Genomic DNA, 24,043 nt, shown 5'->3' on the forward strand with positions numbered 1-24,043 from the left:
GCAGTGCAGTTTTAACTAGTGTAAATTTTTTAAAGTGCGCTGTCACATTACATTCAGTATGCATGTCAGCAGTATACTACTGAGTGGGGACAGCAGAAAGTGTAAGCCTTTATAATTATTTTTAGCTTAAATGTAATTTATGCTTAATGACTCCTTGTGCCGGCCTTCTTTCTCAAATAACACAATAGAATGGGTTGAAGTTACACATTTTTCTTTCCTCTGCCAATCTTCAAACAATTCTGTAAATGCCAACAGTATGGCTGTGATGCAGCAGCTATTCCTCGCTGCAAAACCAGCTTGTTTCTGTGAGCTTCACATTTTTGCACCCAGTGTGTGTGTGTTCTTAGAGGCAAATCCATGCCAGAGTGGCCAGGCTACAGTGAATCCACAACCATTACTCATTCTCTACCACCATGTTATCCAAAATAACTCCTTCTTTCTTAAGTTCAAGTGTTTGCTATCATCTACTCAGTTCTGATGACCGTTAGTTGGCATAAAGACATCAGAATTTGGTCTTGGCTCAGTTGATTAAAGAAAAATAGAAGTGGGCGGGCTACTTTGCATTGATGAATTGCTTTCAGACTTTTCCACCTAGTGGGAGTGGAGCTGAGCAAATAGCAGCATCAGCCTGTCAATGGATGAAACAGAAGAGGATGAACTTATGGCCCAACATGGTGATGCCAAGCCAGCCTTTCCAACTGCTTGTTTGTGTGGTAATCCACCACCATTATTCTCATTTGGCATCCGCCACTCCCAAACCCACCTATCCATGTCCATTTCCATCAATCTATGTGCTCCTGTGACAGATTCTCCACTGACTCCATTTTATGCTTTGTGGGTGTCCTGTAATCATGCTGACATTGGTAGGGTCCCATAGGTGGAGCCCTTCAGTAAACAACTTCTGTGCTTCCAGTTTATCTGATGTCATTGTGCAGCCGCTGGCAACGCTCTGCTGGTGTAAATATATTAACAGTGAGAGGCAGAAAATCTTGTGGTGTGCATCCATTCGTTCTTTACTGCTTCATGTCAACATCTGCAGCGTTTCGACCATCTGCAGTCCCTCCGTGTTTGTGCCAAATACAATGTTTGCCAAATATTCTGTTTTGTCCTTTACTTTTATCCATTAGTACACAGTACAGTGCATAGCATTTTTACTTGTTTGTGTTATGTTAGGTGTTATTCAATTTTGTATCGAACCCTGTGCCACTGTGGCACTCTTGACTGTCCCTGCTTAAACCTTAGCACATTCAGCAGCTCCTAAAGCCTCCTTGGTACTGCATCAGCTGGTTGTGTGTTTGCACTACCTGTTGTTTTCAAACTATGTGGCTCTGCAGTACTGTCCGGTGATAAGCTGAAGTGGAGCAGAAATTAAACAGAGTCCAATTATTCCCAAGACACATATGCAGATAATGCACACACCGAGATACACGAAATTGACTGCACTTATATAGTGCTTTTTACCTTAGCTGTGCACAAAACACTCTACAATGTTTATTCACACACGCATTCACACAGTGACGTATGCAAGATGTTAGGGTTGTCTGCCATGGAGAGAGAGAGAGAGAGAGTTCAGGTTCAGTGTGCTGCACAACACGTAACAGGAATAGACTCTCTTTCCCATAAATTCTCATATACATGCTGTATGAGACGGTAAGAGTGAAATAAGCCTACAATCATAAATCTGATCTGAAATATCAATTTAATGTAAACACACTTCCCATGCAAACAGTGTACGATGACAGCAGTGCACGCAAGATAATACAGGATATGGAGACTTTGATATTTTACAAACAACTAACAATTGTTATCTGAGAGAGCTTCAGTCACGCTCATGTCTCTCTTATGCACAAATAAACAATCACTGTTGACTGTATTCTCTCTATCCACAGATGCTGTTGAAGTTTCAGTGAGTTCCAACAAAAGAACAGTCATTTGCAGCAACGGTGCTCAGTGTCATAGGGTGACAATGGTGCATCTGTATTTAAACATCCATCTCCTGTAATGTTCTATCATTGTATTTTCTCATTTATCATCATTACCGTGTTGCACACATTGGGTGTCAATCTCCTATTATGCGATAATTACTTGACCTGGCTACTGTGGAAACAACATCAGAAGCTTTATTCTCTGATGTCTCTCATGTCTGAGTTATTATAGCTGAGGGCGATCTGTAGAGAAATGCTGTCAGAAACCATCAACAAGAACTGTAAGATTACAGCTTTCTAATTATTGTCTCTTTATCTCTGTGTTGCCATTCATTCTTTGTCACCAGGCCTCACAGGTTCTTTGTACCAGGAGGTTTGGAAAACAAAGGCAACATTTTCTCATTTAGACTTTTTACAATCACATGTCCAGAGGGACTAAAGCCTTTTTTTAATCAGAAAAACGGTGATTTCAACACCAGTTATCATGATTATTGGCTCTGTCCCACTGATGTCTGTGTTTGCAGTTCTAACTATTCCTCTACTAACTTCCAGCTGTATCAGAAGATGTACAGACTGCAGACTAAATGGTTTAAGTGAAACTGTCAAACTTTATGCAGGTCAGTAAGTCAGCCTCGTATTAATGAGGCTTAACACATCAGTCCACTTGCACGCATTATGATACTAGTGTGGAGGCTATAATTACATTATGTGACACCAAGAAATCAGTTTCTTGTCAGCAGGTCTTCCGTGAGCAAGGTTTCCTAATTATGTAAGGTAGCACCTCCACTTCCTTCGGTTGTTCACACCACAGGACTTGCAGATGAGATTGATTAATGTGTGGAACCAACAATTCCATTTGCCATGAAGTCAAACAAGCAGCAGATTGGCTATGGTATAGTTCCCAGTCATGCTGCTCCGAGTGAATAAAACAGCTATTAGACGAGCATTGCACACGGTATTCTCATTTGCTGACATGCACAAGTGCATGCATGTTTAGGCACACAGAGGTACAAGAGCACACATTCACACACTCACAAACACGCAGGGAGTAGCTGGACGGCTGTCGAGTTTCTCTAATTAATGTCAAAGCAGTCATCTAATAAATGAGAAATGTTGTTTTTAGCATGTTGAAAAATCTGATTAGTTCAGTGTTTGATCTGCAACTGTTATTTACACGGATTGGAAAAAAAAAAGAAAATTGCAAAAGGAATAAAGGCGCTTTAATGATGACTGAAATGAAAGGGAGAAGCTGTTTGCTACTGGATGAATACATTTCAAATGATGTGATTTTAATAAATGTGTGTTGTGAACAAAGACCTTTTTGTTCACAGTGAAAGAGAAAATATGGCATACAATCCACTGATAGAACCTTGACAGTGCTTGCATGTCACAGCTAAAAGAAAATAAAAAAATACATTTTAATCACTCTATTCAGCCCCTTTGGCCTCTCACTGCAAAAGGAGGGTAAAATGTACAAATCCATTAAAGTGAAAAGCAGCTGAATAGAGCTGCTGAGCGAGGGCAGCCCTTTGCATTTTCCAATTGTGAGGTCCATGACCTTCGCATTTACTGTTCTGTACTTCTCATATAAATTCAGCTGTTTATTTGATTTGCACTCTTTGGTTTACTGTTGTGGTTTCAGTGTAAATCAGACATATTTTTTAAAGAGTATCTGTAAGATTTTATTTTATTTTTTTAATTTTCTGGCAACACATGAACCAGTGAATTAAATCTGGTATATTGAAGAAAGAAGAGAACGAGTGGTGGCGAGAATTATAAAGAGAGAACCGGAGTCCTTGTCCCGCAGGAGCGTTTGAATAGCTTATGAGCCACTTTGTTATTCTGTGTTTTTTGAAGGGCATCCAAGTGCACAGCGTGGTCCATAGGTGCCTCTTGATGCCTCCATTAAGCCCTATACAAACCTGCATTAACACATAGACCGGTTTCTGTGTGTTGGCACGTTTTCAGGAAAAACAAACGTGATCCATCCTGAAAACATGATAGGGTGTGCTAATCAGCCAGCTACAACAAAACAAGCAGACCTCTAATGAAGTTGCTGAAGTAGAAGTCAGTGCCAGAATACCAGGAAAGAAGCATTTGCAATTAATAACCTAAAGAGCCAATATGCAGTTTCTTTAAAAATAAAAAATAAATAAAAGAAAAAGAGCAGTAGAGATCAAGTTCACCTTGTTCTCCTGTCAGTTTCCAGATGTGGAACAACAGAGTCACTCCAATGCTAACAAAACAGTGTGTGACAAGTCCCTCAGTGCATCCTGGGCTCATGTTTGTATTAGACATTTAGTAAAAGTTGACAGCAATGACTTAGAGAGCAGCTGTCCCTCAATAAGGTGAGGTGCTGCATGTAATTTGAAAAAATAAAAGTTCTGATATTTGATATGATAAAATAAAAGCAGTGACAGTTTTTTATTGCAGTTTTGGTTGCAAGAAATTTCAGATCTGTGCAAAAAGTGAAAGGAGGGAGTCTTGTTTTTTTCCAGAATATAAAAGAAAAGAACAGAAGCTCAGGTTTTGAATAAAACATATGCTCAGTCTTAGGGAAGGCAAAAATCCTCAATGCATACTGAAAGTAGATACTGTAGATGGATGATTTATTTTAGCAGAGAGAGCCTGAAAGAGATTCAGTAGAAACGGGCCAAACATGCATTTTAAAACCTCAACAGTTTTTATTGTCTGACCTTTAACGCCCTCAGTATTCTGACCATCCGGGCCAATAAGAATTACTTTGTGTCAATACTTGAACAATTCATGGCATTTGCTTCTATGAAAAGCTTTATATTGAGCATGAGTGTGCTCACTCTTCATTCTCTGTATTGATTCTAGCTTTACATTTACCTGTGTGAAGAGCAGCAGTCCCACATGAAAATAATAGCTACTGTGGCTATTTGAATAGAGATCATGTTGTCGTGTCATATTTCAAATTCAAATGAAAGCTGTGTTAAATCACCTTACAGTGTCTGTACACTTTAAAAGCATTTATCTGATCAAAGTCCAAGTCCCGCTGAACTCTTCCCCCTTCTTCCTGTCAGGTAATAGGCTCTCCCCCAATCAAAGTCCATGAGTTGGCGAGCACATTACCATTAATTACTCCATACAGTAGGTGAAGATCTAGTTCATTTGATTTGCGTTTAGCACATGGTCTGATGGAAAGAGAGGGGCAGCCATCGAGTTAATAGAGGAGCCAGCAGATCCTTCAATAGGATAATGAGTTTTTTACCCTTGACCACCACTTTCCAGAGACACTTCGAGCTTCTGTATGCTCACATCACAAACAAGCTCTGCCCCTAAGGATTAAAGAGGAGCTACAAAACTGCAGCAAGTGAAGAGTTGAACTTTAAATGTGGTTCTCCTTTGGTTTATATCACATGTTCAAGATGGAAAATTTCTACCTCTCAATGCAAGACTCAAACTGACAGAATACTTAAAAGACAGTGTGTACGTATGTGTTCAGTAGAAGTGTGTATACGCATCTGCACAAAGAGGTGTATGCTTGTGTTTCCCTTGCTCCATACAATAAGGGCTTTCAATCTTTTAGACTGGACTATTATTGTGAATGACAAGGTTAGCAGAGTTTACAATAGATAGTTTGTATGGTTTAGCATTGTTTGTGTTGTTGATGTTCCAAGTGTATTGCAGCTAAAATAAGTCAGGAGTTGGCATCTTTACAAAAGCCTCACATCTGTGGGAGATGCTGAAAGACCTCATGAGATCACATCGCCGTGCTAGCCGCAGTGTCTCAGAGGAATTCTGGTTTCATACCTTTTATTCACAGAGCGCCTCTCCCATAGTTCATGGCCCACTACGCGTCAACGTACCTCCTGGCTACTCATTGATCTGTTTCGATAGATCAAACTCCAGCTCGTGTTTTCCCAGTATGAAAGCAGCCTTGCTTGTTTGCCAGCTGTCATGTATTGACCACTCCAAAATGTCAATTCCCATGAGACTAAGCTCTGTCAGAATTATAAGTTTCACTCCACCTTTGTTGATAGATTTACGTTGTGTGTTGAGACTTTTAATTTGAATGATTCACTACGTTTGTTGTTAATTGTATTATTCTTGTGAAAGAAGATGAAGACAATGAAAATAGCCACAAAACACAGTAAGGAAAACACAAAAACATTGTCATATACATCTTACCTCAGGGAACAACAAAGTGTTTTCATTGGTCACACAGCTGCATTTGACATTTAACAGATTTGTCTGTGTGTGTTTCAGGTAGTAGACCAAATCACCGGGTTTTAACTTTGATAAATATTACATCAGAACACCTTATTTCACTCTTTTCATACTATCTAATTGTTTGCCACCCATGTTTGAGTTACATTTTCTGCAATAGCTGAGTGGGGACTAGAGGCTTCTCTGTGTTCAGCCGTCTAGCCACTCTACCAAGGCGTGTGAGGCATTTAGGGGACATTGTTAAGTTGTAACATATCTAATAGTTTGCATGTGTGGCATTCAGGAGACATCTGTGAATCGTAACTACAGAAAGCATCCTGGATTTGGAAAGCGTCCAAACAGCACGAGTCTCTGCATGCGCATCGGTCGTGCTGCACCACCCACCATCACAAGTAAATTTCATCCTTTGGGAAACACTGACAAATGATAACAGTCAACATTATGCTTTGTGTTTTCAAGTCTACAGCCAAAGCATGACTGAGAACAGTGTTTTTCCTGTTCAAGCATTCTGAATTGAAACATTCCAAAAATCACAATGTCTCCAAGAAACTCATCCTGTGATGTGACAACAGCTTCATGCAGCATTTCAGCGCCTGGCAGCGGCAAATCAAAAACAGTGAGTGAGGAGTCAGAAATGATATTAAAATGTAAGAAAATCCACCTTTTTGTAACTTTAAGTCTCGGGTCATTGTTATGAAAATGAATAGATTAAATATACAAAACATTTACCTCACCTTAAATAATGTTTACAATCACATAATGTGGTATGAAATTACCAGCGTGTATGAGAACTGACAACAAAGGCAACACTTAAAATACACAGGATGACACAAAAAAATGGGAACTTTTTAACATTCCAATAAAACCAAGAGTGATGGAAGAAAAATATTTTATTCATAGTAATTGAAACCTTAAAACATGCCATTTAAGAAACAATGATGGAATTTTCATTTTTTTAAAATGACTTCCTGTAGGTGGCGTCCTACTGTACGAATGCATTCTTGAAATCTGCTGTTGAGATTCCTCATTGACCGCTGCAACATCTCAGCTGGGATACTGTGAATTTCATCCTGAATTCTCTGTTTTAACTCATCCAGAGTTCTTAGTGGAGTCGTGTACACTTTACTCTTGAGATAGCCCCAGGTAGATTTCAAGAATGCATTTGTACAGGAGGACGCCATCTACAGGAAGTAATTTTTAAAAAGTAAAATTCCATCATTGTTTCTTAAATGGCATGTTTTAAGGTTTCAATTACTATGAATAAAATATTTTTCTTCCATCACTCTTGGTTTAATTGGAATGTTAAAAAGTTCCCTTTTTTTGTGTGTTTTTTGTGTTATTCATGTTGGAAAATTTTGGATGCACCTAAATTACTTGCCAGAGGTTCCTAAACGACAAAAGTTAGGTGCACCACCAGTGCAACCAGTGTAAAAAGTTATTATTGAGCCTTGTTACAGGAGAAACAGTTCTGAAAGACATTTATAGAAGAAAATAAGGCTGAAACACTTAAGGTCGCGAGGCATGCTTTCTGTGCATTATGAAGCATAACATTTGCAAATTTATAGGGAACTTTGTAAATGTCACAGTTTTTACACTCATTTAAGATGTTTTCTGCTTTCACAGTGAAGAGCCTGTTTGACCTCTTAAGCTGCTAAATGCTCCAATATGTTCCGCAGCTAGTCGCTGATATTGCACATCTGTTTGTCTGATGTTGGACAAGTAGTCTGTAGTGGGGTGTAGGGGTTGATTTTTCACAGCAACACCAAAAGAATGTCTGCTCTCTCTGAAAACAGTGCTGATAGATTATATGGGTTCAGATTTCCAAAATCAGTGCACTTGGAGAGATTTGAAAACTCTCTGGAAAAATGCTTAACAATGATTGGACTGAATGCTAAAGTCATTTATGGTGTAAGATGTTTGGCCAGAGTGGAAGAAAAATATTTTCTACTACACAATAAAGCCACGAAAATTTTGATATACTTAAAATCCTGAAACTGTTTTAGACTCTCACATTAATTACAATAGAAGTTGATTACTTATTGCAGAGAAGTATCCCGGCCTCCATACACATACAACTCTAATTGAATGTGGGCTTTTGATGTTATTATACTATCAAAATAATATGCCAGTTATTTTATGTCAGGGGAAATTGTTAAGTGCATAAAGAAATTAATATGTCTTTGTGTGATGTTTTCAATCACACAAAATTAGTACCCCATTAGTCATTAGTAGTCTTGATGACCTTCCATCGCTAGTTTCTGTTTCTTCGCAAACTGTTTTAAATAGCTTACTGTTACTCGGCCTCATGATGATATCAGATGAGTGTTTATGTCTCGTCATCACGAGTAAGAGTTAGTTTTTGTTTATTCAGCCGTACAAGAAAGGAAAAGGTCACTTCAAACATGTTCAATCTCTGCGTTTTTAATTCTATTTAGATGATTAGACCTGAAGTTACAACTGGCGACTCACCGCTTTTCTCTTTAATGGACAATCACTGCGTTTACCTTTAAGCCACGTTGTACTTAATTGTGTCTTTTTTGTGCCTTATTAATTTCATACTTTCCGGCTTGGTTACTTTTATCTCCTGCCTCTGCTTTAGATGTAAATTTAATCTATTTAACTTTGTGCTAGCTCAATATAATTACATTAATTACAAAGCTTGCTTTCAGACATCTGCTGCTCACTTTATTGTTATTTCTACCTTGGGCATTGGCCTATTGAGGTGTGATATATTTTATATAAATGTTGATTGTTCTTGCAGCCTGCTGGGCTAATTTGACCAAAACATGATTTAGTGGGTGGTGTGACTTTTTTTTTTTTAATTATTGACTGATATCGTACTGACTGGTGGCTCAGATTGGTACTGGTGCAACAGAAAGTTGTTGGAGTCGAACCTCACCTTTACCGAAAATGCCCGTTTGTGGTCAGACTTATACTAAAATAGATCATTTGGTAAGTAAATGTGAAAGTATACATCGTTCCATGTCTTTGTGGTTTGATATCACAGTAAACAGATGATGTTTGCTTTGCCAGTTTAATTACCCATCATGACAGTTTGACATCTGTGCTGTGAAAGGTCAAAGAATAAATTCATAATGCTATTCAAAAAAGACACCCATGCATGCATACAAATATACCACTCCTTAGTTATAATGTGCTGTGCAGTGATTAAAATCCTTTTCAATAGCCAGTTGCTACAGTCTTGTTGTGCTGGAATTATTTTTTTCTGCATAAAAATGAGAAGAGTGTATTATCTACATCCGATCCCTTTATTATTGGCTTTGCTAAGCTATATACAAGACAGGACTCTGTTCTTCTGACTATAGTACAACAAAATATTGCTTACAGAATGCAAATAAATCATTTCTTAGCCTAACACATTGTTTTACATTTCTCTGATTTAGTTTTGCAGTTAACTTCCATGGCATAGCATCTCTGAAAAGCTGCTGCAGTGACTGGAGTTTTAAATCTCTAGCGTGCCTTTATGAAATCTAAACAACCGACAGATGTTTTGAATCCTTTTGCTGCAGTAAACAGTGTGTTGTGAATTTGTATCTTTGTTGTGTTCTTGAAGAAATAGGTCTCAGAATAGGTGAGAGAATTTACAGCTTTTAAGCTTTCAAATTTTTATCATACAGATCCCACATTTGCATTACGTAGCGCTCACCCTTTTAGAGCAAAAGTGTATTAGTCATGCTAAAAGCTGCTCCCAAAGTGTATGGATTTATTAAGAACAATGCTATGCCATTGTAGGTACTCTAGATTAATGGAGAGCAGTGTTCACAAAATGTCACATAAGTATTGGTCCTAATAAATCCATGCACCTAGGGAGCAGCTTTCAATGGACTGAACTTTTATTGTAGAAGGGAAAAGGGTGTCTTTATGGGTTCTTATACTGAATGATCACTGGGCATACAGGCCACACTGGCTCTTTTTTATTTGGAAAAACGTTTCACAGTTACCAGTGTGGGTAAATACAACTCCTCTCTTTCTTTACTCTCACATTGACAACCTCTTTGCTCTTTTCCCCTTTCTCCTCAGCTGCCATCCTTGATGACCCTATGGAGTGCAGCAGAGGGGAGCGTTTGGCCATCACGCTGGCCAAAGATAGCATCAACAGGAACAGTAACCGCTCCATCACTGGCAAGCTGGAGGTGGACATCTTTGAACTGCTCAGAGACAGTGAATATGAGATGGGGGAAACAAGTAAGTAACACCAGGAAGGAATGCCAGTTAATTGATGAGGAAAAGTCGTTGTTTTTGTGTTTGTTCATGTGGGTGTGAATCAGTTGCACAGTATATGTGTCAGAGAAAATATAAGAAAGTAATAAATATGTAGCAGAACTGCGTCCAGGCAAAGAGTAGCGCTCATTTTAAAATCAGCAAGCCTGTCATTTCAAATCAAGCCCACTGTCTTCTTTTTAGTCTTTCTCTTTATGCTCTTCCTCAAAGTATACAAGATAAGTCTGTCTGGCGTAACAATATTTTGGTCAAAAATAAGCAAATTATTAAAAATAGATGACACACTGGTGTGATGTGGGAAAACAAAATGAGCTGTCATAATGTATTTTGATACCCGCAAGAGTCAGAGTGTGCTTAGTTGTATTTAGTTTTGTTTTATATTGGCAAATTTTTCATTATGCTGTGGCAACTGCCTGGGTCACCGTCGTGTCATCAGTTGTTGGCTTGTGGACTGCTGTTCTGAAGTCTGGAGTTTGGCATTTGGCCACCATCTTGTTTTTTTTTTTTTTTTACACCCGTTCTGACATGAGAGGGGTGTGTCTGATTGAAACATTGATCAAATAGTACAAACACCCCGAAGCTTATCCCACTTTATCATCTATTTTCCTCCAAATGATACTGTAATTTCCAAAATGAACATCATGCTGTTTTGAAGGAGACTGGAAAATAGTTGTTGAGTCTGTAAACTCATTAGGAAAATGCTGACTGAATAACAAAGCAAGTGAGAAACGGAGTAATTTTCTAATATACTACAATACAATCAAATTTGCTTTTTCAGTCAGAGGAGTCACCCCCTGCTGGCCATTAGAAAATGTGCACATTTAAATCACTTTCACCACTTTCAGACAAAGAGGTTACATCCATGTTTTATGTGCAGTCCATGGCTGTTGCACAACAGAACAAAACAACATTATCAGCAAAGAAGAAAATGGATAGTCATGTAGTTAAGACTTAATGTATGTCACAATTATGGATGACCTTCACCAGAGAGGTCTATGGACCTTTTTAAATGGGCCATTATGAGCTTCCCAGTAATTTGTCACATGGTGTGACAGCTGCATCACTGAGAGTGACTCCCTTACCCCAAGCTGAAGTACCTGTTTGTTATTCACTGTCAGTGCTTTTGCAGCAACATATTCCCTGAACATCAGTGCGCTGTGTGGTGACTTGTTGCCTCACACTTCACTGCGTGTTGGTTCAGTTTTTGAATTTTTAATGAGAATGCTCCTAAATCAATATAGCACAGCATGAGAGATTGATTTTCAATATGACACATTCCCACTTTCACAAACATAAGAGCTTCGGTGACGCCGCTTAATCCATGGAAACACCGCTTTACTTACCACAACAACAAGAAACTGTGTTACTTTCTCTGCCTGGTTTAAGAAAAACCCTTCCTAAATGTGGTTGCTGCAGTGTGTTTCTGTGTGTCTGCGTGTGTGCACGTTTGTGTGTGTGTGTAAAGCAGCGTGTGGAGGTGTGTGCAAGCAGGATTGTGTGCATATTGTGCAAATGTTTTGTGTGTGCAAGTGTGAGTGTGTAATTAGAGCCAGGAATTGGATTAGGGACGGATCAGTGGCCGCAGTTAGATGGAAATATCACAGAGGGAGCGCTACCTGCAAAGAAAAGTCCCACCCCCACCTTTGAATCACCCACTCCTGCCTGTGTAGCATGCAGCTCCTAAATAGATGCCTCCTTGGGTAGGTTGCTGCTTTTAACAGCGAAAAACACCCCACGACAGCACTCTTGTTCACCAGCAGCCATTCTTCCACTGATATATATTTTTCTTTTAAAGCTACAAAGCACCAGGTATACTTTACACCTGAGGAAACTGAGGCAACTGTTTTTAACCCAAATCATTTTCATGTGTTTCTTTGTACATTTTTGCACGACTGTCTAATAGTATGTCTACCTTTATGCTATGTTTTGTTTTGTCTGGTGTGTCTGTCCTTTTATCTTACAACTAGCTAACTTTAAGCATTTCTCAGGTCTAACTCATTAAAGCTTTCTAATCATTTCAGGGCTCCAGTAGTTTGCATTGATCTGTTAAAATCAATGTTAAGCAGGAATAATGGCCTTCAGCTGACCTTGTGACCAGCTGACCACAATCGTACCGCAGTGAGCAGCACAGCACTGTTCCAGTAACTCACGACATTAATGGATATCTTGACAGTGATGTTGCTATACAGAAAACTATGTAGCAGTTTTCACACAGACTTTACATTTAGATGCTCTTTTTCACACTCGCACATGTACAAAAAAAAAGGATTTGGTCTGTTAAACATGTTTGTTCTTGAGGCTCAGTGTATGAGCACATTCAGGTTGAAAGTTAGTAACAGATACCTTTTCAGGTTCCCAAGGTAATTGGACAGATATACAATAAGTAGAACAAAATCACTATATTGACTTTGTCCATCATTTTTGTTGAGGCTGGAATTGGTTTCGTCAGTCCATTTATAACATTAATTTTTCTTTTTAAAACTTTTTTCGGTTTGGTATCATTTATTTTTGCCGATTGCATTCACTTTCTTTTTTCTTTTTGAGGCTTACCTGGGGTTTGCATGTTGTGGTATATCTTCTGAGGTTGTGCTCATTAAGTCTTCTCCTGATCCTTGATGAGGAAACATGTACACCCTCATCATGAAGAGTAGTACTGGTCTGCTTTTCAATCATAAAGGAGTTTTTTTTTTCAGCATGCATATAATTTTCTGGTCATCCATTAAAACGTGATGCTCTGCTACTCGGTATTTTTTAGCTTTTGCTGTTTCCATGGTCACCTCTCTATTACTCATATAAAGTAAAACTAAGAAATATGTAGTAGGCACAATTTAGTTTGACCTTTTTTATTATCATTACTTTTGAACCTCTTTCAGTTTAGACACTTTATTTTACAAGGCCCATATCTCACATTCAGTTAATATATTATAGCCTCTATTGACATTAGCCCACTTAAATTAAGCTGAGACTTTAATGTAGCCTTTCATATTTTATTTGACATTATGTGTATGTGTCCAAGGCCTTGCAGTCTAGACTCTATATATGTACACACACAGTGCTTGCTGTGCAGAAAAGGAGCAAATAAAAGTGTCACCAAGAGCAGGAGTCTGCTGGCCTGTGGTCAAATCATTCAGCTTCATAATTCAATGAAGCCATGCAGACATGTGCAAAGGTGTGTGTTTGCATGTGTGTGCATTCACTGTAAATGTGTGCATGCATGTGTATGCTGTTATTTGTGTAAGGTGCCAGTGTGTTCATGTCTTACAGGCCCCATGGGTGACTAGGGGATTACTTATTAATCATTCGATTCAGCGCACAGGCTCGGAAACAGTTCCCCCTTTGCCTGTTTCACACACGTGGCTGGTTACTGCTCTGCATTTGACCCAGTAAACCAACCCCAAATTGCCATCACGCCCACACTTTGTGCACACGCAGGAACAGCACACAATGTCTGTAATTGTGTCTGCCTCACACCATTGACTGTAGTGTTTTTATTACAAGCTGGGGATTATAAACTCACACGAAACGGCATCCATCTTTCCGGTATAGAAGATTAAAGCATACGGCCTGTGTATATAAGAGAGGAGCAAAACTAACTTCCATCGCAATGTTTCTGTCTAAAGAAATGTTTTCATCCCTAAAGGTAAAGCCTTTAAATCAGTCCTTGTAAATGTAGAATTTTGAAAATGAAATGAGATGCGTGTGTCAGTTTTGGGGATGTTTTTGCATTCATGTGCAAATGTTCAAATACCAGATTTTCTGTTTTAAGCCTCCAGATATCGCTGCTTGTCACTATTTCTGTCTCGCTGCTTTTCTCACTGTCTGTCACTCTGTTTATCTGTCTGTGTCTCTTTCCATTTTTATATCTTTCTGTCTCTATATGTGAGGGAATATCGTATTACCATCAGTCTCTCCCACAAGCCAAACTCCCATGAGTTGAAAACTCATTTTTCTTGTTTGTGCATCAGTTTGGCCGTATTAAATATGGACAAATGCATTTGTCCTTGTGCACAATTCAGTAACATGTGTAGGTTCAGGCTCCCTTGAGACAGTAGAAAAACGCTGGTTCAGACCGCTTTCTGTTTAGAGGTTGAGATAGTCAGCATCTGCATCCATTAACATCCGGCTGAAGAGGTCCTTTTTTTTAAATGGCTTTCCTAACGCTAACAGTCTTACTTTGTCTCTCACTATCTCTGTTCTCCTCTCACCCCCTTCCTCTCCCCATTTTCCTCGCTACACCCTCTCTGTTTTCTTTCAGTGTGCCAGATCATGTCTAAAGGGGTGGTGGCAGTCCTTGGCCCGTCTGCCAGTCCGGCATCCAACTCCATTATCAGCAATATATGTGGAGAGAAAGAGGTGAGTTTATGCACCCAACTGGCCTGTAGCCGGGGGCCCATGTTAAGCTGGCTGCTCACAGTACGAGCAGGAATGAAGAGTTTGGAACAATGATGCTCATTAGCGGCTGTGTGGTTTTTGTATGAGATTGAGGGGGAATGAAATCCAAGTTGTTAGTGAAAATGATGAAATGCTTTAACAGTGTTGTAACTATCCGTTCCAGTCACACTTAAATCAAAGCACCACTGGACATTTTACTTCCTCTATTCCCCTCATTAGCTTGGAGCAGTTTAGCCCGCTGAGGCTCCTCGCTTGTCTTTGTTTTGAGCTTTTCGTAGAGACAAATGCAAACAACCAAAAGCACACATTTTGTAGTTTTGATGTGTTGTCAACAACCCACTCCTGTTATCGCCACATTTGGTGTTTGAAATCAGGATATAGACGATAGATAGATGATATCATAGATGCTGTTTTATTGGCGTATTGTACAAAAGGCATATTTTTAAATCTAAACAGTAAAGAAAAACATGTTTTCCACAATTCAGACGTGACTGAGTGGATTTGGCTTCAGAGCTTGACTGCATGTAAACAGATCCCAGTTGGATGCTAATTGGCTTGTCTGAACTCTGACATGGTGTGTTTTGCTGTCTGGTGTCTAGAGACAGAGCGCCTTTGAATTACACCAAACCATGAAGTAGATCAAAATCAATTACAGAAAAGAAGCCATGTGTGTATTTAATCATGATTAATCACATGACATTGTGTACTTAATCGTGATTAATCACAAATTGATTTAATTTTTTTAATCTGTTAAAATTTTACCCCAATTACAGATAACTACACCCACTGGGAAAACATCCAGCAGAATCTTTACATGCACTGAAAAACACCAACAAATGCAAAGAGTACACCAGAGTTATTCAGACATCCACTGATAATTAACATTCAAAAGAGAGCACTCAAATGTTTTAATCACCTTAAATCCAGCTCCCAAGACACCCTCAGTTCCAAACCCCTCCAAATCCAAGAGCTGAGCCCAGAAAAAGATTTCCCAGTGTTAGCTGGTACTGAGACTGATTGCCCTCTCTCACACACACTATGGCCAGTCACACAACTACACCGCTTTCCAAACACCAATCAGAATAAATCAAATTATAACAGAAACCTATTTGGAACATTGAAAAGAAGAAACTAAAAGCCAAAGTAGATTAGAATGTTATCTAACCCTGGAAGGAGATTATGAATTGGCAGAATATCTCTGTAGTGTTGGAGGTAGAACGCAGAAACAGAAACTAACCTGCAGCACATTCTCGGAGACCAAAAGCTGGTAATCAAAGAAGGAAGACACAGAAATATCATGGCAACTGAAAGAAAGCAGAATGTGTGGTCACTATTCAACACTTCTTCCTACACTGCAAAATCTTCAATGAGCTAATTGATTGTAACCATTGAGACAGCACAGTGGTTAACACTGATGCTTCATCGCCTTCCTGTGTGGAGTTTGCATGCTCTCCCTGTGGTTTTCTCTGGGTTTGTCCTCCCACAATCCAAACACATGCATGATTGGTTAATTACTGACTCTAAATTGGCTGTGCATTTTTGTCTCTCTTTGTGTGTTGATCCTGTGATAGACGGGCAACAATGTCCAGGTTGTACCCCGACCTTTGCCTAGAGTCATCTGGGTCCTTGCGATCCTCTGTAGAATAAAGCGGATTTGACTAATGGATAGACTGATGGAAGCTTAGCTCTGAAATTTCAGATTTCATAGAGATGAACAACCTCCGAATTAAAACCACTCCTGGAGAGGAAGGAGACGGAGCATATCTAGCTGCCCATTATGCATCAGCACACAATCTGAGGGACGTGAAAGACTTAGACACACATCCACACACACATGAAAGTTCTATACTGTGCATACTGCATATAATTAGGGTATGTTAGTCCAAATACTGTAATAGTGTTCAAATTAAGCTTCTCTGTGCTGTGCAAGAATTTGAACTGTTTCTGATGGTTTGAAAATATTGTCTCTTGAAACTTTCATGCCAGTAAAGTTCATTGAATTGAGAATAGAATTTTACATGCAATGTGTTTATATCAAGACGTTTGGACACAATATGATTCATACCAAGTACTTAACAAGTTAAGGTAACCGGAGCATAAGAAAATGGTACTGTATTTGCTGAATGGCGGTATAGCCACTGTTTTCCAATTAACTCTGTCAAGCACAATCAGTCACATAACACCAGAGCTAATGCTGTTGGTGTTAGATGTGTGCTTGGATGTGCTATCGTAGTCTGAATGTACTCTGCTAATGACCAGCCTCAGCCTGACAGTAACTACATCTCAGCTTAGGTTTGTCAAGCCAGTCAATCAACATGCTCCTTTTCATTATTTAGGGATTTAAGGAGTGTTGAACGACTTCTCAAACAATCTGATTCACTTGAAGGTTAAAGTCTAACATGTAGTTTTCAGCTTGAACTCTAGGTTTGATCTATGGCCGTTGGCAGACAGTGTTGTACTGATGCTAACTGGAATTGAACGCGGGTCAGAGCTCTAATTATACATTCACTGTGTCTAATAATTAATAACTGTGAAGAACAGAATCTGTGATAATGGTGCTAATATTTCTGCGTTAATGCATTATTATTGTGTATTAGCAGATGTATCTCTGACAGCTTTACTGACTTACTTTAGGGCTAAATTTAATACTTCATGTTTAACACTATTTGCAGAAAACCTTTTGACAGAACTGATTATAAAATTAATGACATCTGTGCTATCGACTGTATGTTAAATACAGATTTAAAAATCTCCATGTCAGCTGTCTTCCACTTCATCAGTCATTGAGTTTTCACCAGTGTTCTCTGCTGTGCTTCCCACCATAATTAGATGTGGTCCACAGAGAAGTCGCCTTTTAACTGCCTGAATTTGATCAGCATGACTACTGAAAGACATCCCATTACCATTCTGGTTTCTATAATGTCCTCTGTTACAGTAGAGCCCGCCTTTCTAATGAGACATCAGTCTGTTATAGTGGTAGACCAACCAGGACTCCCTGCTGTTCAAAAATCTCTGGTGGCACAGACTGGTGGCGGCGACTGCTTTGAAACACTGACTGTGATAATATCACTGTGTGAATATTAAAGACCCTATTAAGAGAAAACCCACATTTTTGAGCTGATAACTGACACTGTGTAATCATAAAATAGTCTAAGAAATTGATACTGACCTTAAACATTCACAGTCTCTCCGGACTGGCTCCTATTTCATCTTTGTTTATTTGCTTCTTACTCTACATGTGAAGAGGTGGAGCAGTTATTTGGATCAGCAGAATACTTTGAAGCATGGCCAGTCCTACGTGTTTGTCACAGAAAGTGACAGGATTAGAAGGTCTACTGTTGTCATGTTACATTAATCTTTGTATTTTCCTTGCGTAACAGTTCATTAAGCAGTAATTTGCATCCGGCCTTGGCCAGTTCTGATGCCAGTCTGAGCTGCTCCGGTATTTAGGTTAACACATAATTCAGTGCTATTACAGCAACAAGGGAAAAAATATGCAATGTGTTATCCCACATAATTTGACAGCTTCATAGACGTATTTGTACAAGGTATGCCACCTGGGTGTCCATCTTCATCTGCTCTGTAAATGTAATACTTCTACAGCCACATTCCACCCTTGGCAATTCTCCCAATACAACCAGGCTACTACTTTTCCAGGTAGTTCAACTCTGGATTTTTGTGCTGAGAGTTGCAGTCTGTTGCCAGCTTTGCGACTCAATCCATGTACTTACTCTTGTTTTGTTTTTTTTCTAATCCCTGTTTTCTTCAACCCCTAATTCAGCTTCTTTGCAACCGCACTCGTATTATTCATTTCATTACTTGCTGTGATAGTTGTGTTTACCACAGCAGTGTGCGCTTCCAGATCACTTTTTCTTTAAGCTCCTTCTTCATCAGAGCCTCATAAAGTGTACAGAATTTAGATTTGAAATGATGGCAACACATTAAACACGCCTGTGCTCAAAATTATGCCAAGTAGACACTGAGTATTGCAACTTAAGAAGACTGACAGAGGATTATTATTTTTTCATTTTACAAGTCGTGGAAGATGTGTTCAGATCCTGAAGTTAAAGCAGCAATACTGCAGTTTATAAGCACGCCATTATAAGTAAAAGTCCTGCACCGAAAATGCCACTTAAGTAAAATTACGTAAATTTTATTAGCACGGTGACCTTTAAGTACCCATCAAGCAAAAATTTGGCTCACATAAGTGCATTATACAGGATAATATGTTACTTGATTACTGCATAAATATCAAAGTAGCATTTTACTGCTGTATTTAGTCAAGGTGAAGCTGGTTTTATGTACTGTCTGTTAAGTGTAGTGGAGAAGGAGCATAAAGTAGCATAAAATGGAAATACTCATGTATTTAAATGCAGCTTTCAGCACCTGAACCAAATGAGTCACTGCCTTTAACATATCTGATCTTAAATTGTATGTGGAAGAAAACCGCTGCTGCACTGACCTCCTTAAGAGGGAGTTTTAAGTCGTAAGTCACACTTGTGAGAGCTGTAAACATATTTTTTTGCTTTATTGCACGTTGTGAAGCGAGAAGTGTTTTAGCCCGTATGTGGTCATCTTTGCTGCTTCTGGAAATGTGTTAGAGACTATATAAAGTGGTTTGAAGCATTTATTCCCTGACATGATATCTCACCTTACATAGCATCAAGGAGAATTAAGTTTTAGAGTTCAAAGGGTAGTTTGTGTAGAAAGAATCACACACTTTCTCTTCTACACTTTCTCTTTTACCACCAGTTGAAAAGTAGGAGAGTCATCAAGTTATGTTAGCAGTTTTGTCTGTTTCTTTCTCAACTGTCTATTCTTTTTTGTTTACTAGATCTGTGCTTTTATATAAGCAGAAAGCTTTAATGACATGTTATTAGATGCAGCTTGTGTTCGCCTCCACTGCAAGATGAAAATGCACACAGAGGCTGTTTTGGACACATAATTGTCGTGACAATAGACAACAGATTACTACACCCAGGGGAAAAGCTGTTCACTAGGGAACACCTTGATCCTCTTATCTCATTCTCTGCTATATAAAATGCATTAATAACTATTTCTAGGCTATCTGGCAGTTAAAGCAGTAATCAACTCAACGGTTCTCATTTGTGTTTATCAGGACCCTGCTGCTGTTTTTTTTTTTTATTCTACTCATCATGCCTGAAAAGCATAATTCAAAAAACAGAAAACCAGCACACAGAACTTACTGTCTTAGAGGATATTAGAGGATAAATTTGTACATGAATCATCTAAAACACTTGAAAGCAGACTCAGAAAGTCGCCTCCGTTCTTTGTGTCTGTGTGTTTCTGTCAGAGACAAGATTTTGATATCGCTCGTGTAAAAATCCCTTTTTTTAAATGCTCTGGGAGGTTTGCTTGAGTCCTTGTTTTCCCTCCGTCCTTACAAAGGCACCCATAGAGCCACCATTGCCCCATTTGTGGGCAATGTGCCATGGTGAAATAAAACCGGAATTTTCCTTTAACTCGATGGTCATCACTCGGATGTTATCAAGAGCAAAGAGTGTGTGGATTTGTATTCTATCCAAACGCCAGACCAGCTGATTCCACTGATTAGGTCCTCCATCTCAGGCTTAAGGTGTGCAAATCAACACGGTCAGCTGCTGTGCTGTGTGTATCTGTGTGTATCTGTGTGTGTGTGTGTGTTTGTCTGCATGCTGTCTGGCAGAGAAGGTCACCTTGCTCTTGTCATGATTACTCTGATGGGGATGCCTGGCTAATGGCCTTCACCACCATTGCCTAATAGAAATGGTAAGCAAAGTACCAATGCAGTACTACCCAAAATAACCGTGATGTTAGGATTCAGTAGATCTTGTAATACAAAATGTAAGGACAATTATGTATGAATCTGTCACTTTTGTGAAAAAAATAATGCCATTTATCAAAACGTAGATGTTAATATTTTTTTGACCTATCGCTCTGTGGAGTGCATGTAGTTTGCAGAATTACTGACCTCAGGCAAAATATGAAAGGTAACAACAAAGTCGACCTCTGCTGTTACTAACAATCACGCAGAGCCACTGGCAGTAATAGTCCTGCATGAACAGGGCTGAGGTAAGTGAAACCTTTTCAGTCCTAAGTGTGTTGAAGGTTCATCGTGTCAGGAAACTTTACAGCAAGAAAATGTTTCCCTGCTGGGAGAGAGCGTTGATCTGAAGCCAGAGTTATCCTTGATGAAATGAGCAGCACAAATCTTTCACTTCTGTAACTCAGACTCATCGAGTGGCACAGGAGAGAAAACAACAATGCTTTGGGAAATAATGTAAACCTTTATTCTATGCTTGGCAGCCAAATATTCTGCAGCACTCCTCTGAGGACTGCTCAGGAGGAGAGGAGGAAATAAGCAGCAGCAGAATAAAACCAACCATCAGGAGCTTTATGAGCAAACAGATAGACATTTTTGGACAGAAGCCATTTCATAAAGCAGCCATAGATGTTCATTTGATTTTATACAAATGGGTCAAAAAATTCACATAACGAACAAACAGTTTCTTAAATGACATGCCTAATGCAATCAACAACAGTTGTTAATGCATCAGTAACTTATCATCCGTAATATATAGTGAAAGTGTAAAGCAGACAGTCTATTCTAATATGCTGAATATTTTAAGGCTGCCACCAAAAATGGTTTTCTGTCAGATATTTTACTTCTCAGCCTATCAGTCTAAATTAGTTATTTTTCTCCCATAAAACAAGATGATTGTTTCGTTAAACTTCCCATTTTTTGACAAATCGTATGTCATTGTAAAATGTGTTATGTTTCAAAATGGAAATAAATTTTTACATGTTAAAATGCAAAACTGTTACAAGTTCAGCTTGAAACTCCAACATAATACAAAATAAATAAAAAAGACGCCTCATTATTTTTAGTCAATAGTCGCATACTAAAAGAAATCAACGTTTCTGTCAAACCCTTGTATTGGATAACCGTTCTCTGACTTTGCTAGTAGCTCCAAATTCAATAAAACATATATCTGAATTCAGAGCGCAGCAGTCATCTTAAACTGGTGTATGGTGAGTTTGTCAGACAATGGTATTAAATTAGGATTCTAGCAGTGCAGAGAGACGGTTTGGTCAACATGTAGTCTTAATGGGCTGTATTTCAGTCGTTATTTCATGCTCATTCCATTGTCTGACAAGTTCAACAGAAAAATATGCAAATAAGAACAGCTTTATTGTGAATTTGGCTGTATTAGAATACAGTATGTGTGAGCAAAGAGAGAAGCAAACAGTTGTAAAGTGCCTCAGTGCGCCTGAGTTTCTGTTCAAGTGCTTGTGCATTGTGATGTGCTGCTGTGGTACACTATCCAAACTGCACAGTGTACAAACCACCTTTTCGTTCTGTGATCATTTGAAATACTACCAGGTTCTCGAAGCCTTGGAAACTTTTTCATTTTACTGAGTTTGACTTTGCTGCTGCCACCATCATTGTTTAAACCTCAGCGCTGACTGCAGCTGATGGTGACAGGAGCTGAAGACGACCAATGTCATGTCATCTGAGAAAAACATTATGTGTGTTGATTAAAAATATTGATGTTGACGGATTTTCAGCAACTTCATAATTCTGAGAACTAATTGAGGCAGCTCTAGAATATTTGTGGCATCCGTTACTGATATTGTCATGTAATCATTGTCAACAACACTGTATCTGTTTGTAGAAGTTGAAAACAGGTCACCCTGAACCGTCGCAGCTGTAGAGAATAACGTGTGCGTGTTTGTCTTCTCCTGCCACTGTACATACCTGATTCTGACCAGCTAATCCGTCACTGTGTGCATCAGGCCACATATGCTGGCGCTCCCAACGGCTGGTTGCCCAGGACACCGGCAGCAATATTGCAGCTGACAGACCCCACTAGGTGATCTGCACATCATCTACCAGTCTCTATCAATCACTGCCCGTGTTCCCCTGCTGCTGCAGTGGCCACTTCCACTGTGAAGACAGAGTGGAACTGAGCCCATCTGGGTTTCACACTAATAGTGACTAATAGAAAAACAGCCGCTGCAGAGAGAGGATTGACTGTGCGGTAGTTTGCTTCCATCTTTGGCGACGTGACAAGCAAACCTTGGGGTCAGAATTTCAAAGAAGGGCAGATTAATATCCACTAATGAGAAACATTAACTGAGGCTTTGGATAAAGGGTTCCTGCTGCTTTACAAGTACTTATCTGCTGGCTGCTGCAGCCAAGTATAGAAACGTGAATGTGCTGTGCAGTTTTTGTGCTGTACTTTGTTTCCTGTGAAGGAAAGTCAAGGATAAGAATTCCGACTCTTATTTATACTACGCACATTATACCACTTTTTAAGTGGTAACTTAGATACGAAGGGATAGATTCAAGGACTTTGTATTCCCCTTTCAGATTTTCCCAAGACTCCATTTACAATCCCCCTCTTAAACTGTTATTTTCATACAAGGCCTTCAATTAAGGTCATTTAGCCATTAGCCATAGGAAGCTTTCAAACTAAATTAAGTAAATGTCAGTGATTAAATTTTCATATGTCCACTATTCCACCTGAATTCAGCTTGTAGGCCACTGCTCTTAGCCACCTTCACCTCAGTTTAACTGCTCTCACTCCTCATTTTTATACCCAGCTTTTTTCCTCTATGATAAAGGATAAAATGTGCTGTATCCACGTGTCTGCTAAAGCGAGGAAACATATTCCTTTATGATTCAAACATATGTCGGAAGCAGTCATGAATATTAATGCTATGTCTGATGTCCACACAGGGGTTGCATCGGGCTTGCAAAGCCATCTGCTTGTAGAAATAGAGAGGGATTATACAAGTACGTTTCAGTGGGGTAGTGCTGAGGCTGGATTTAGAGGTGAACCTGAGGCAAACAAAGAGGATGCTGGATGGAGATTGGAGGTCACTTATGTAGCTGAAGCCCTGAAAATAGGCAATAATGAGAGATTTATGCTTTCCTACACACACATGCACACATAACATCTCACAAATGCACTTTAATGCGGCCACCCAGTATCAGAGAATGTTTTAAATAATCAGAAAATTGCTTGCAACTTGAATGCCATTTATGTGCAGATGCTCAAGTACGAGATAAGGTGCGCTTTTAAAGAGTCTTTATCTTTCCCTCACTCTGTTGCAGTACCTCTCCCCGTCTCATTTTCTGCCCGTTTCTCTCCTGCCTCCTGTGATACAGTGCTTTGCTGCATTGTAAGTGCTTGTGTTGAGGCAACACTGGAAAACTCATTCACTCAGCCCCTGTAAAAATGAATCTGTTCCTTTCTTTTCTGAGACTAAGTTTATTTCCAAGA

The 24,043-nt window shown here is 39.2% G+C and overlaps 1 protein-coding gene across 4 annotated transcripts in view; it reads left to right on the forward strand.

Moving 5' to 3' along the window:
• Nucleotides 1-24,043, forward strand: part of grik4 (glutamate receptor, ionotropic, kainate 4) — a 337,318-nt gene that overhangs the window by 204,293 nt on the left and 108,982 nt on the right. For all 4 annotated transcript variants that reach the window (XM_051958364.1, XM_051958363.1, XM_051958365.1 and 1 more), the window contains 2 exons: nucleotides 10,161-10,325; nucleotides 14,617-14,714. In XM_051958364.1, the coding sequence (XP_051814324.1) occupies nucleotides 10,161-10,325; nucleotides 14,617-14,714 (263 nt within the window). The remainder of the gene's footprint in view (nucleotides 1-10,160; nucleotides 10,326-14,616; nucleotides 14,715-24,043) is intronic.

The sequence above is a fragment of the Acanthochromis polyacanthus genome, chromosome 13 (assembly GCF_021347895.1).
Source record: "Acanthochromis polyacanthus isolate Apoly-LR-REF ecotype Palm Island chromosome 13, KAUST_Apoly_ChrSc, whole genome shotgun sequence".
In the NCBI taxonomy this organism is placed as follows: Eukaryota; Metazoa; Chordata; class Actinopteri; family Pomacentridae; genus Acanthochromis; species Acanthochromis polyacanthus.